Raw genomic sequence first — 14,602 nt, 5'->3', positions numbered from 1 at the left:
ACCAATCCTCTCTGACTGTTTGCAAAACTCACTCTCTGTCCTCATTATCATTACACTTTGACCAGAAGAAGAGATCTCGTTTTTGCACCCAGGCCTTACTGGCAGGCAATGACTGAAAACTACAGGAGGTACTTTCTTACTTTCCCTGTGTCTGTTTCTGCCTACCCAAAATTGCATCCTAATTCTGGCTGATGACTTGGCTAGTTGCCCTTTCCTCCACACTCTTGTAAAGTCTCTTGGCAGATTTGTGGTACAAAAATTTGATATAAATACAAAGGGCATTCTTTAATGTAGGACTAAAAATGTACAGTGTCCATCCTACTTTGTCTCTTACTATTTTCCTTATTTCCCTTGCACAACATTAGGAAAAATTGGATGCATATCCTTTCTGAAGTAGATTCCTATTCCAGATGCCTAGTCTTGGGGAAGAGGAAGCTCTGCCTCCCCATGGGGGAACAGATTCATCTCCCTGTGCAGTGCGGGGTGGGGTGATGTCGGCACATTGCACGATAACCGTGCCAGTGCTTTCCTGTTGCTTCACCAGCTAAATGTGAGTGTGCACATGCCCAAAGCCCTGTGCTCTGCCCTGAGCTTGTGTAACAACAGGGAATGCCAGGTAATCCCAGACTCTCAAGAGCTGCTGTGGCAACTGCTGTGCTGCTGGGGATGTTAGCACATCACCTGGGTTTCTGCTGACCAGACCAGCTCTTAGTCTGCTAAAAGAATCTGAACTGTTGCATTGTTTGATCTCTTTGCTGTAAAGTAACTTGTGCATAGCTGAAGCAAACATCTTTGGTCTGGATTTCACTTCACTTTGCAGCATACAAAGAGTCACTGACAATTCAGGTTATTTACCATAAAAGTGAGTAAATTTTCCAGTACATGATTGGGTCTGCTCTTGTCAGGTGTGAGTGCTGTCAGAGCAGGAGGGGTTGGAGCCCCCTCTGTCCATGCCTGACCCTTGCAGTTAGAGCAGGGCTGTACGTGACGTGTTTCACACCAGGCAGTGAGGCCAGTAAGACTCTGAAATGTGCTAGATGGAAGCAAATCATACTTGGGGCTGCAGTTTGGGCTTTTCTCTCTCCTTGTGCAGCTGCTGGTTGAATGGGTTTCCCAAGTTCCCACCTGCAGGCCATCTGAGCCTTTTCTCTGTAGGGCAAGTTGGAGAACAATGGGGAGCAAAGGTCTGAAACCAAATAGAGTGGGGGAAAAAAGTAGGCTATATGTCAGTAGCAGTTTCATAACTGATGGAAACTAGTATGGGAGCATTTGCCCCTGGGAAGAGGCTGAATCTTTTTTCATCAGATACAAATGAGGCAATGCAAAGGAGGAGGAGGAGGATTCTATTAAAATTAGAGGGGGGAGGAATTTGATGGTATGACTTGGGCAGGAGAAACTCTCACAATCTGTCCTGCCTTATTTGATCCATATAGGTCAAAGATTTGATTATATGGTATTCCCTGTTAGAGAGGTTTTAGCATATTGTCTTCCTTACTCACATGTACAAGGTCACCTGTTTTATTAGAATCTCCGGTGCTGCCTACCTCAGGGAGGGGGATGCCTGGAAAGAGCACTGAGCTGCAAAAGGGGCTGGTGTGAGCATTTAAGCTAAGCACTAGTTGACATTTGGAGTTGTAAGCAACAAGAGCTTTGCCAAACCTGACCTGAACGTTGGCTGTGACTGGATCATTGCACCTGGTCAAGTTACAGTGCAAAAATTTGTACAGTGCTACTGTTAAGCAGCTGAGCCTTGTGAGCTCTATTTAGGGCTTGTACTTATGAAGCAACTGGAATAACATGTTGGGTATGGTGGTAACTCCTCCTCTCTGGCGCTTGAATTTAGACTTGGATTTTATTCAGTTTTTTGACCAGGACCTCAGCTGTTTGCAAAGGGGCAAAGCAGGACTTGTGATAGTGTTTCTGAACACCCCTGGGCACAGAGTTCCATCTGACCTTGGGAATGTCCTTAGATCAACACCAGGAGGTTTCTAATATATCTGAGGAGAAAGAAACATCTGCCCCACTTTTGTTTTTTTGTATCCCCCCTCTGGTCTAAGTGGGTATATATGATATAGAATAAAACGGGAATTGCCCTCGGGTAACCTCCAGGAAGCAGAATTCTCCTTTGTTGGCATAGCTTTATGAATGGATTTATAAATGCTACGTAAACACCACCCCCACTGAAGGAGTCTGACTGTCCCAGTGGTGCCCACTGGGCTCATCCAGGGATGCATTTGCACTTGGCCCTATTGCCAGTCTTCCCTGCTGCTCCTGTGAAGTGGTCATCCCTGTTCCCATTTGTCTCAGCTCTGAGGAGCACACCATGACCATACAGGCGAGTTTCCGTGAACTGTATACTCTGGCATTTTCCTGTTCCAGTCACTCCAGGGATAATAAATAGTAATGGTAATAAATAAAAGCAGATGCTATAGACTGAAGCTTATGTATGACACATTTTCCAATGTGCACATGTTCTAGTACATGAAGTACTCTCTGAGTGTATGGTTTAGTTTCTTCTCTGATACCTCTCCAGTGGCAGGAAACTGGGGTGCTTGGGTGCAGGAGGGAGGCAAAGTAGTCTTCTGCAGTTGTGGCTATGGGCAGATTCACCTACAGACTGCAAACAAGTGGTCTGAAGAAGAAGTCGATGCTGAAGGAGTCAGTCTTCCTTACCCTGGTGTACATGCCTCTGCCTTCATGTTTATAAGAATTTTTGAGTGGACAGAAATTTTCTTAGGTTAATACCAGTTAGTGGAACATGAAAGAAGTTTAAGGGATTTTTAATCTCATGAGATGAGGACCTCCCTGGTTGTAGCTGCAGGTCGTGTATGCAATGCTAGTTAATACCACTCTTGAATAACAAGTACAATGTAATACAAGTGTCATACACTGTGTTTTACTGAGGTCCTCAGATGAGGGGGGTGTGTGTGTAGGAATATGAATATGCTTGTAATGCTCTAGGGCTTGAACTAGTTCCATGTGGAGCCAGCTGGGATGTACCTATGGAATAAAGCTTACGCAGCTGCAGAGCATGCTGGTCAGAGTTAAATGGGCTTCACTGCATGAAGCAGTGCACATACCTAGTCCATATCAGCAAAAATATGTGCATACATATCAGATTCAATTAGTTCACCACTCTTGAATTTCTCTTACTTGGGCTGCAAAAGAAAATGGTACTGGTTTGGACCACGTGACCCCTCTGTGGTCTCTTCAAACTTTTTCTATTCTGTGATTCTGATTCTGCCTCACACCTACTGAAGTGGAATGTTTTGTTTCAGATTAAGTGAAGAATATTCCATTAAGTGAAACTGATTTGGCTTGAACTAGTGAGCTTGTTTTTAGAAGAAATCTCCAGTTTTATCAGTGGTCAGTTTTGAACCTTCAGTGTTCAGCATTGAAGCCTGCTAAGCCAAAACCAGAAATTCAATGAATTTAATAGATTTGGTAATCAATAACAAGAAGAGACTGACAAGACAAGAAGAAATAAATGTCATGTTTTTAATGCTGAGTTGAACAGCCTTACATGAAGACAAAGCACCAAATGTTGAGTCTCTCTCAGCAAAGCCTAAGAGCACTGGCTGGCTGTCCAAACCCACCTTTTTTTCAGTATTCATCATTGAAGGGATACTCTGGATGGTCACGCCACCTGTGGAAAGTTCAGATTGGACAAGTGAGCTCCTTGGGTGAAGCAAGATATCAAATCACTGCAGTCATCCTGTGCCCAGCAAACCTCTTCCTTGCAATATATATGTGGCCTTCATGGAAGGCTCTTCTTTTTCAAGAGCTGTTCTACTCTGAATAACTGTCCCTCCAGAGCTGGAAGCAAGCCTGTATATTTAAGGAAAGGACAGTGAAGGACCATTTTTCAGGCCTACAGATTGCATATCTTAAGAAGGGGAAAATCAACAGGACTCTGGATGACTATTCTCATTATTTAACTCAGGTGAGTAGAAGTGTTTTAGGAAAGGGGGATGGCTTCTCCATGTGTGCACTGTGGAAAGGGAAGACTTTTTTCAGATGTCTAGAGAGACCCCTAGAAATAAAGGTTATGTGTGAAGAGGTGGAGACACCAGACTGTTCTACTTATGCCCTTAGAGTTGGCATGAACAGATCTGGGTCTGGTGTGGTGCTTTCTCCAAGCAGCTGCCATACCTAAACTAGGCCTGGCTAGCTCAGCCTACATATAGATACTCTACCAGCATCTACGGTGGCAGAGAATTTACAAATAAGCTTTGTGATGACCCAGTTCAAGGGAGAAAGGGATGGTCATGGGTGCATCCTAACAAAGATAGAGACATTTCAGGCTTTGTTTTAGAAACTGCATGCTCAGGGAAGATGCACAATCCAGGATCATTATAAAAGGCAAGAAGAAAATTCCCAGGGTCAGCTTCGGGTGAGAAAAATAACACTGTGTTTGCCCATTATTGGCAGACTTCGGAGAGAGGTAGCTGTTTTCTGTTGTGGTTTTTCTTGTTTGTTTAAGAAGATGATGCTAAATCACAAGCCCTGGCTTGACAAACACTTTCCATGAGCTAAATGAAAAATTTCTGAAGAGCATTCTCAGGTGCACCGTGGCAGCTGGCTGCCTTGTCTTACAGCACAGCACAACAAATACTGGCATTTATCCAGCTGTGAATCGTTCCAGTCTGGGAAGGACACATTTCACAATATTGAAGGTAACTAACTGGAAGGCATCAAACATTTTGAATTGGTTGTGTCAAAACATTTCATTCCAGTATTCAGCCATGATCAAGTGTTTACACATTAACAGATTGAGTTGGTTGAAAAAAAACCCAAAAAACAAAACAAGCCGCAACACTTTGGCTTGTTTGCCTTCAGTATAATTTGATAATGTCTGAGTTGCCAGTGTCATTATCTCTACTTTTCATCTATCGAGCATGCTTGCTAATCAGATCTCACATATTCAAAAGTCTGAGTCCTTTGAGTGAAAATGATTCACTTGGAGGAGTAAGTGCAGCTTGGCATAACTGGTAAGGAAAAACATCCATAGCAGAGAATGGGAGCATAAGATAAATGAAGCAGATACATTAATATAAAGCTTGCCCTGCATGATGCTTCTAGATTTCTCCAAGAGGAGAAGAAACAATTTCAGGTTAAGATTTCCTGAAGTACTCATGTTTTTATAAAACCTCCATTTTCTTCTCAGATGCTTAACTTGCTAATTCATTCCACTGATTGCATTATCCTGTTTGTATAGGCTTACTCATACCGTCAGAACAACAGGTTTGCACACAGTACCCTTTTGGTAGCTGATAAGGGGAAGAAGCAGAGAAAATCTGGATTTTTCCATTCCTGCTGGCATGTGCATCACAGCAGTCAAAGGTTTTGCATGAAGCTGACTAACCAAAAGTCTTTCTGTATCATGGTTTGACTTTTTCAGATACAGATTGCTGGATGAAATAAGAAATATGTTTAGGCTGGTAATTTGTCTGATGCAGTGTCAATTCCAGACACTTCAGTGTGGTAACGCAAAGTAGGCATATATATCTATATATATATAAATCTATATATCTGCTCCTCACATGGCAACATCACTTTTCTGATAAGTCATTTTTCATAAGTGAGATCAGATTGTACTTAAACATTTTTCCCCAAACAGGGAGCTTTTGTGAAAACTAGAACTGCCAATGCCCATCCTGTGCATCCTGTTTCCTTATCCTTGGTGGCCTCCTGTGACCAAATTCAGTCTAATAATGCAAAGCATTTAACTTAATATTTTTTTAGATCGGTGGCTTGGAAAGTTTTTGCCCTGTGGGCATTTGCAGCCTTTAACTTTGCTTCTGGGAAAGGCTCTTGCATTTATACCAAGGTTACATATCATATATATAATCTTTAAAGTTTAAATGATGCTATAAATCTATTTTGCTACATAAAACCAAACTGTGTCAGATACCAAAACACACTTAAGAATCTCCTAGGTTATTTGCAAGAAGCCTTCTGGAACTAAGTACTGCTAATTGATGGAAAGCTATTTTAAGAAACTAAAGCTTCAGAGCACCTGGCTGAGCTTAAATGTGAAAAATGAGCTCCATTATGATGCTTTTAACTTAGTGCATATTTTTGATCATATTTATGCAGCACAGTAAGTGGTTTGTTTGTTTCTTTGCAACATCTCCCTGTATCTTTTGAGCAATGGTCAACATTTTAGAGTGCTATTGATGCTGTTATCAATGCTTTTCATTTCACGCTACAGTTTACCAGGACACAGATAATCCAAGGTAAAAAGAGAAATGCATGGAAATTAAGCTCTAGCATTCGGCTACTTATTGAGTGCTCTGAAAGGGGGAAAACAAAGTTTGGCCATAAACTGTAGATGCTTTTGAGCTGAAGGAAAAACAAACAGCCTCATCCTCTGGAAAAGGGGATGTCGGGTAGGTCTGAGCTTTCAGGTGAAGCAAAACTATATTGAGTGGTAAGCTGTAGGTGACAAGCAGCAAGAGATCAAGCCTTGTTACTTCTCAGAAGAGGTAATTAGGAAGTGGTCTAGCAGTCAAACAAGCTTCCTGTTCTTTTTTTCTTAGAAGAAGGTACAACTCAATTTTATTTGAATTTCAGCTCCAATATCCACACATTTAGGCAGGGGTGATGCTATGCCTTATCAGTGTCTGAGACCACCGTTCCCATATAGCAGAAAGAGTTTAAGGAAACGGAGTAGAGTAGCAGGATACAGTCACTTTCTACAGTGACTGTAGAAGGGTGGGCTTTGAGAACCTGAGCTGCAGGCAAATACTGTATGCTTATTTTTGCAGTGAGTAAGCATATTCAGGTTGCATTAAAAGTCTCTCATGTTTAAGCCTTACCTTAGAATAGGGTTGTTTATGCAAAAGTTAATATTAAAAGGAAGTGATTTTTTTTTTTTTTAAATTCTCTAAAAGAACAGGAATGCTCTATGAATATCTAGGATTTCTCCTGTACTTACATTAACAGTTCCACATAACGAACATTTTTGTTCAAGGCTTCAATTTCTTTCATCTCTTTCTCAGTGAGGGAGAAGTCAAAGATCTAATGGAAGAGATGTTAGGATTACGTTAGCATTTCTTGTCATAATCAACCTTCATATGTTCCAGATTCAAAAAGCACAGTCCCTCCTTCCCCCTGTACCTCTCCCACAAACCCATGCTTACTTGCATTTGCAGTAGTCTTGAGGACATGAATAAGCCCAGTCACATTTGTCTACACCATTTTTGCAAGAAGGGGAATGTAGACTGGCAATGCTGAGCCACCAGCTTTAAAAGTAATGTATTTCCAGGGTAAGTAGGGAGCAGCGTGAGTACTGAGTGCTGCAAGGGATGCAGGAACAAAATAATCTTATTTTTGGGTTGCAGTCAAACCAAATGCTTTCTGGTGGTGTGTTTGTGAACCTTTCTGTTACTCTCGTGTGTAGCAACCCTTCCCTAGCACAGCTGTTCCATACCTGAAGACAGGGCAGAACGATCCTGATCTCCTGCAGCCTTGGGCTGCTGATCTTCTGAGTTACCTCATCTTGCTTGTGCTGCTCACTGCAGCAGCCGGTGCTCTGGGACACAGCACCAGCTGGAGCTCTAGCTGCTCCAGAGGGTTAAAAGCCAACATTTCCTCTATGCATTGCTCTGTTATTGTCAGACCTTGTTACCATTTAGTGGTGGGGACAAAAAGCATCAAATATGGCAAAGTTTGCCATTGGTCAAGTCTTACAGATCTCTGCAGAAAAAACATGGGAATTACCTGTACTTACATGGCTAAGCCCATGTAAGTGGATTTGTCCATGTACTATTGAGGTATGAATTTACCTGGAAATTCTCTCTGATGCGTTGTGGATTGAAACTTTTTGGGATCACCACCACCCCTCGCTGGACGTTGAAACGCAAAGCAATCTGTGCCGCAGTCTTGTTGTACTTCTTGCCAATGGCATTCAGCACAGGATCCTTCAGTAAAGGAGGGGAGGACACATTTACCCTGGAAAAAAAGTGTGAAGAAAAAGAAAACAAAAAACCTCCTCATCTTTAATGTCAAAACACAGAGGTATCTACTTGTTTGTGGACAGAACACTGCACCTTTTGACAAGTAGGGTGAAAGACAGGAGAAAAGCTTTGGCTTTTAGGTTGGCGGGTTGTCAAAGGCAACTTCCTATGCGATGTCCTAACGTTGACTTAGTTTCTCCTTCCTCACCTAAGCCTCACACATTCCACATTCCAAACACTTGCCTTCTGTTAGAGGAGACCTAAGGCAACCTCCTATGCAGGCACCTGGCATTCTTTGATGACAGCATGCAGCAGGAGTGTTGAAAGTTTACTCACAACAGTAATATTTAGACACTGAAGTTTAAAGCTGCTTTAAAAAATGGGGGCAGAAGTATTTTGCATGGAGACACAGCAGTGGACAACTATATTTCCCTGGATATTGTCTTTCTATCAGAAAGTAAAATGGGGACTTACCATGATTCATCCCTTGAGGTTCCCAATGGGCTGTACCCAACAATAACGATGTCATGTTGTCTGCAAAATTCTAGGAGTTTGGGCTGGGTGAAGTAGGGATGACATTCTACCTACATGAGTAACACAGAATGATTAATCAACAGGACCAGAAACAGAAGATATCCTCATATTTGAGAGAGCCACAGACCAGGTGATGCTTTCAGGAAAGGGATAGACGTAAATTAGGGAATAGGGAACTTCATCTGTGGTTGCTATTCAAATTGTACATTGCTGGGTGACTGAAATTAATTTTTTTTTAATTTTTTTTTTTTTTGTGGACAGCAGATGTCAATCAGCAAATATAATTTGGCTGCAGGAAACTTTTATTGGCCTGCAGTGGGAAGGTGGCAATAAATGGAGATTATGGAGGTGAGGCAAGCTCACTAGACAAGTAGACTGAGAAGGACCCATCTCATGTGGGTCAGCTCTCCATTTCTCTGCCTCTTGCATTCAGGATGACTAATCTGATGTTGTTTTTAGGAAAGTGTTGGCATAAGCTGTCCCAGTTAGAAAGGTGAGGGGGGGTATACAAAAGGTGAGATTATGGCCTTGTTGTGAGCTCTGCCCTCCCACGTTGCAAACACCGCTCCCTCACAGGCATGGATTTTCTGGCTGTGATCTCAGACTCTGGGAAATGGATGTCTAAAAGGTGACAGAGCAACCACTGTTTGCAGTGGTTGCTATCTGGCAAGTCTGAAGCTATCTGGCACGTCTATGCTTCCTGGCTAGCTGCCCTAAGATGGACTTAATCTTTTGCCTGGTTTTCCTTGACCCCAGGAAGCATCAGCAATGCTCAGTGCAGTTGTAGGGGCACGCCAGAAGCAGCAATTGCATTTTGCACCCACTGGGCACATTAATACCAGGGAAGGGTGCTGGAATTTCCTGTTCTCTCAGGCAGCCTTTCCCTCCAGGCCAAAAACAGAAATGAAAGCTGTGGCCAGCCCCCTTGCCCTGCCTCATGGTCGTTTCAGCCCTCCAGGCCAGGTGCTGGGAGTGGGAAGTTGGTCCCAGTTGGTCCCTGGCCTCTTCTCTGTTACTGCTAATGTGGATATTTGTTTGTGCCAGATGAGTCAGAAGAGCTTCCCAGAGATTTCTAGGAAATGCAGTGACCTGCCAAATGCCAGAGCCAAAGGTACTGGGCGCTCAGATGGGTCACTGCCACTTGTCACCTTCTCAGAGCCCTACTGCTGTAATTTAACTCGGATGTGCCTGTCATCCTTACGGGATTGTTAGCTCGGGCCAGTCACGTAACAGGGTCTCCTTTAATTGAGTGCTTTCTCTATCTCTTACAAATGTCTTATACGAAAAGTACAAGAGTACAGCAAATTCAGAGTTGCTTCTAATGGCTTTTACACTTGAGAAGCCTGGAGTGACTCAGGATCTGTAGGGTTGGGCTGGTGTCAGTTATATGGCTTCATTGAGGACAGGTTAGCTCTGAATGGCTTTCTTGGGAATGTTTGGACTTGAAGTAAGGTACGTGGCCGAGGTCTAAGATCTGCTTTGGCTCAGCATCCAGTCTTGTTATGGAGCTTTGACCCAAAGGCACCAGTTTTACAGTCCTGGAGCAGAAACTGAGGAAAGCGATTGCTCCAGAGCCTTCAAATATTGATCTTTAGCCTAGATAGGAAGAGTAATATTTTTAAGCTAGAAATGGAAGTATGGAGGGCGACATCTGTGGCAAGGTACACATCACCTTTCTGTACATGGTGGCTTAGGCTGTGTGTTTGCATTCCCCAAAGGGCAGTGGCAGCGTGGCAGGCGCTGCCCTTGGCTTGCAGTCATACCTGGTTGCTGACAGGTTTGTACTTAAGTCCTGGCTTGTTCATGATCATCTCCAGTTGCCTGCGGTTGAAATTGGATACTCCAATAGACTTTGCCAAGCCTGCATCTTTACATGCCTCCAGAGCCTGCAAAGAAAGCAAAGACAAGAGGAGTCCCACATGTTGGCTTGATTTCTTGGAGCATGCATTTTAGAGAGAGGTGGAAGATAGACCATTATTGAGACCTTTTGCTGCAGCAGAACTAAGAGCTCTACTAGCATGAGGGCTGGTGTTGTCCAGACAAACCAAACTCTATTCCTGTGTCGACCTGCCTTCCAGACCAAACCCTAATGTTTTTTTGCCTCCTGTGAGGGTAGAATTTGTCTGGAGAGCAGAAAGATATAACTCAAGATATAGATGCTTAAGTGCCAAGCAACTGCTTTTAAAGAGCTTTGCTTACTTTATGCTGCTTTAGCAGTGCTCCAAAGCTGGAGAAGGAAAAGTGAACAAAACAGATTGCTTTCCTGATAAGTCAATTCACTCCTTTTGATTGTAAGACAGCTTTTCATATGAAGTCTTTATCCAGTGAAATCCCCTAAATATCTGGCAAGGCACATCACGCAACCTGCACAGAAAACTTCAGTGCAGTATCAAGCAAGAGGGGAAAAAAAAAAAGGTAGATGGGAGAGAGGCATTCTCGATATTTTTTCACTTTAGACAAATCCTAGTAGCTGAGAAACTCTTATGAATACTGGATATGAATATATTCCCTGGTCTTTGTTAGCTTCATCTGCTGGGTTGTAAAGGGGAAAAGGGGTCCTTTCTTATGGTCTTCCCCTTTGCTGCCCGAAACTCTGCACACAAATAATTCAGTGACTGTTTGAGGCAGAGCAGACCCCAGCATGGAGCTGGATGCCCTTCTAGGTTTTGTTATTCTTTCTGTCTCACAGGAGCTGAAAGCAGGGAGGTAAGAGGCACTGTGTGTTTGATGACCTCTAGTTGGCCTCATATGCCTTCTATCACTCAGTGACAAGTCAGCAAATACAGTCATCTGGATTAATTTGTGATGGCTAGCACCACACTGAGAGAGGGAAATTGTCTGGATTGAGTTGAGCCATTTTAGTTTAGATTAATGCTGCAATTTGCAGGCACTCCCCACCACCTATTTTTCTCTTGGTTTATTAGCTGAAGAGAGTGGCCTGCTATAGAATACCTTTACATTAAACACCAGCTCAAAGATAAAAATATAGCAGTGTTTGGAGAGCTATTGCTTTCAACATCTGAGCATCCATTCTGTGAAAAGAGGGGAATTAACTGCATTAGTCAAATTCAAATGTAACATAAATAGCTAATGTGGAAGTCCCCCTTCCCTGAGACCCAGCCTGGATGGCTCAGCTGCCAAGGGAAAGTTCAAGCCCTCTCTGGGCTCTCTCCCCCTTCAAAATTTCACTTAGAATTTCACCATTCTTCATCTTTATCTGCTGTACCTCGAGTAGAGCTAAACTGGGACATGACTATCCAGATCTGGACAGTGCAAGCTGAAGTGGAACACGTAGTAGCACCTCTTATCTCTCTTGGTGTGAACTGGATGTAATTAGTGATGCTATTTCATTAGGCACAGTGCAGAAAGAGAGCTGACCAGCTCTGGCCTTGAACTAAAGAGGTGTCCATGGCTTTGAGAGGCAGAAATGTGAGGAGATTGCTAGTTTCACTTTCTGCCTCTCCCAACGTCCTGAAAACCAAGTGACATTAGGCTTAATGAGACATCTGCCTGAAGGACTAGAGCATGTCACAAACAAGTGTAGGGTGCAATCTTTCAGGCAAATGCTACTTCCCCCCAAGTTTTCTTACCAGAAAAATCTTGTGTTCCCATCTGATAAGTAAATTTAGAAGTGAGTGAACTTGTTCTAGTGGCAAGTGATGGCAAGGTCTGGGCTCTGTTTTTTAGGTTTTTTTGTGGGGGTTTTTTTTGAGTGGGGAGGTGTTGGTCCTTTTTTTTTTTTATAGGGATTTCTTTGTTGTTTGTTTGGGGTTTTTTATGGTGAGTTTTAGGGCAAAATCTGTTTTTTCCTGCAAGTGAAAAGATTTTACTTTTTTGCAAGATGACCTAGTCTCTTCTGAGGGCTCCAACTTTCTCTTTCTGTAAAGATCTGATAAAGGGGAAGGACTGGTAAAAACCTAATGATAAAAGCTTCAAGTAGTGAATGTAGAGTGCACTTAAAGAGGGAATGTGGATGCATGATGTTTCAACAATGTCTTGTTATAAAAAATAATTAAATTATAGTAAAAAGAAACATGCTTAAGGATAGAAGTAAAATTTATCCATGGAGATAGTAGAATTCAATCCATTTGCCCTGGCAATTTGCTTCAGTTATGTTTATGAAAACCACAAATAAAAATGAAGATGAATATCTGTGGATTTAAAGCATATATGGATGGATGTTGTGTTTGCTTACCTCCCAAGTGGCACACAAGTCTGTCTCATGGTAGATAAATTTTCCATTTTCATCTTTTGGGTAGAGTGTGTCTCCAGGCTGAAAAGAAAAATCATACTGCTGTGCTTTAAAGAAAAAAATTTCACTGGTTAGAGCAAAAATTTTTTCACGTACTCTGTTTCTACTAGTAAACAATAACAAAAAATTGAATAGTTTTCTGAAACACCCTAAGTTCAGCAGGTCATTCATGCTGGGCTGACCACATCCTCATATGCTAGAACATCCTTGGATACACTCCTGAACTGTCACATGAGAGTACACTCAGGAGTTCCTGGATTGCCTTGTTTTTCAGTAAACTTTTGACCTTTATGCTATGGCATCCAAAAGACTTATCTCCTTCCAGAGGGCTGGGTTAGAGTACCAGCCTGTATTCTCTTCTACTTCTTCCCTCTTCTTTTTGGCCCTTGCCTTGCCTTCTGCTTGTGTCCTATGCACTTGGGAACTGGACTGAGCTGGTACTCTTCCCCAACACCTGGAGGGTCCAAGAACTACTAGCAGTAAAGGGGTATGGGCATAGGTGACCTCTTAAGTGCATTATCCACCTTTCTTTCGGCACCAGCACCTCTTTCTTCCAATCTCTATACTCTGCAGGCTTCAGAGATGATTTATGAGCTGATATCTCGCAGGCACAGCTTTCTCTTATTTGCTGGTTGTTTCACTGCTCTTGCAAGCAATGCATTAACACCTCCCTCCCTTGTGTCTGATCACAATTTCACTTTTGTGTTTTGCTGGGGTTTGGTTTTTCTTTTTTTTGAACAAAAACCCTTCAGTGATGTTTGGCATTTGATCTGACTTCAAACTGCTACATTTCAAAGGCCTGGGTACAAGATGTTGACGTGGTAACTCCTTGGGAACATGCAGCTGTGACTAATATGATCAGTAACTATCACCTCCCAATTCAGTCGAGTTCAAATCCAAGGCATTTAATGGGAAAAGTGAGCCTAAGGAAAACACGGCCTCAGATTTCATAGGGCCAAGGTCTCAGTTACAGACATAAGCCTCTCTCCTCCAAATGTGCTGATTTTCCTCAGAGAATTCCACAAAGACAACTTGTTGCTTTTGTTGCCCTGTCTTGCTGGAAAAAAAGAATATCTTGACTAGAAGGAGGTAGGTGGCTGTTGGGTACATATTTTTTCTATTAGAAGGCAGTGTTTGCCATCATAATGTGAGGTGGAAAAGCTTTATTTGCAAAACCACCCCATGGTATTTTGGAACAAACCATTCATCCCATGATACCCTAGCACACTTTCCAAGGACTGCAAGTTCAACATATTAAACAGTTGGACCTGTTTAATTTTAGTAAATAAGTCTGAATTCAGGACCTTTTTACTCAGTCCCACTTCTAATTCACTAACTCCTATTCAACTTTTTTTTTTTAATAGTAGTCAATAGGCAGCAGTTATATCTGCTAATTTACCATCCTCCCATTTTCCTCTATCACTTGTGTTTTAAAAATGAACCAAGTCAGGATGAATGGTGCTTGGAGATAAACTTCTCTTGACTGAGATGTGGTGTGAACTACTGTGGGTTTCTACAGTGATCAACTCTTCCTCCTGCCTGCAGAGAACTCTGAAAGATGTTGGAGTGCCATAGTCTCTGCTCAATAGCCTCCAGGCAAAACTTTCTCTACCAAGCTATCTTTTTATGAAAGGAAATTTCTGAATCGTAGAATGGCCTGCAGATGGATGAAGTGCTGAGAGAAAGGCAGTGTTTTGATGATGGCAGGGTGGAGGTTACAGGGTCTTTGATAAGGTCTTTCAGGAGTTGGTCATGTATTTTAGCTCTGGGTTCTCATGAGCTACACCATACCAGTCATCCTAGAAATGCTGATGTCCTCTTGCAGTTTCATTTTAATGTTTTACACTGGATAAAA

The 14,602-nt window shown here is 42.5% G+C and overlaps 1 protein-coding gene across 1 annotated transcript in view; it reads right to left on the bottom strand.

The window, feature by feature from the left end:
- Positions 1-3,484: 3,484 nt before the first annotated feature.
- Positions 3,485-14,602, bottom strand: part of LOC131592044 (aldo-keto reductase family 1 member D1-like) — a 39,652-nt gene continuing 28,534 nt past the window's right edge. Inside the window, exons 4-9 of the mRNA XM_058863289.1 lie at positions 12,691-12,768; positions 10,259-10,381; positions 8,436-8,545; positions 7,791-7,956; positions 6,941-7,023; positions 3,485-3,646 (exon numbers count right to left, since the gene is read on the bottom strand). Coding sequence (XP_058719272.1) covers positions 3,604-3,646; positions 6,941-7,023; positions 7,791-7,956; positions 8,436-8,545; positions 10,259-10,381; positions 12,691-12,768 — 603 coding nt within the window. The 3' untranslated portion in view covers positions 3,485-3,603. The remainder of the gene's footprint in view (positions 3,647-6,940; positions 7,024-7,790; positions 7,957-8,435; positions 8,546-10,258; positions 10,382-12,690; positions 12,769-14,602) is intronic.

This window comes from Poecile atricapillus, chromosome W (genome assembly GCF_030490865.1).
Source record: "Poecile atricapillus isolate bPoeAtr1 chromosome W, bPoeAtr1.hap1, whole genome shotgun sequence".
NCBI lineage: Eukaryota > Metazoa > Chordata > Aves > Passeriformes > Paridae > Poecile > Poecile atricapillus.
The sequence above is the reverse complement of the archived record's forward strand: the minus strand, read 5'-3'. Positions and strand labels throughout refer to the sequence as shown.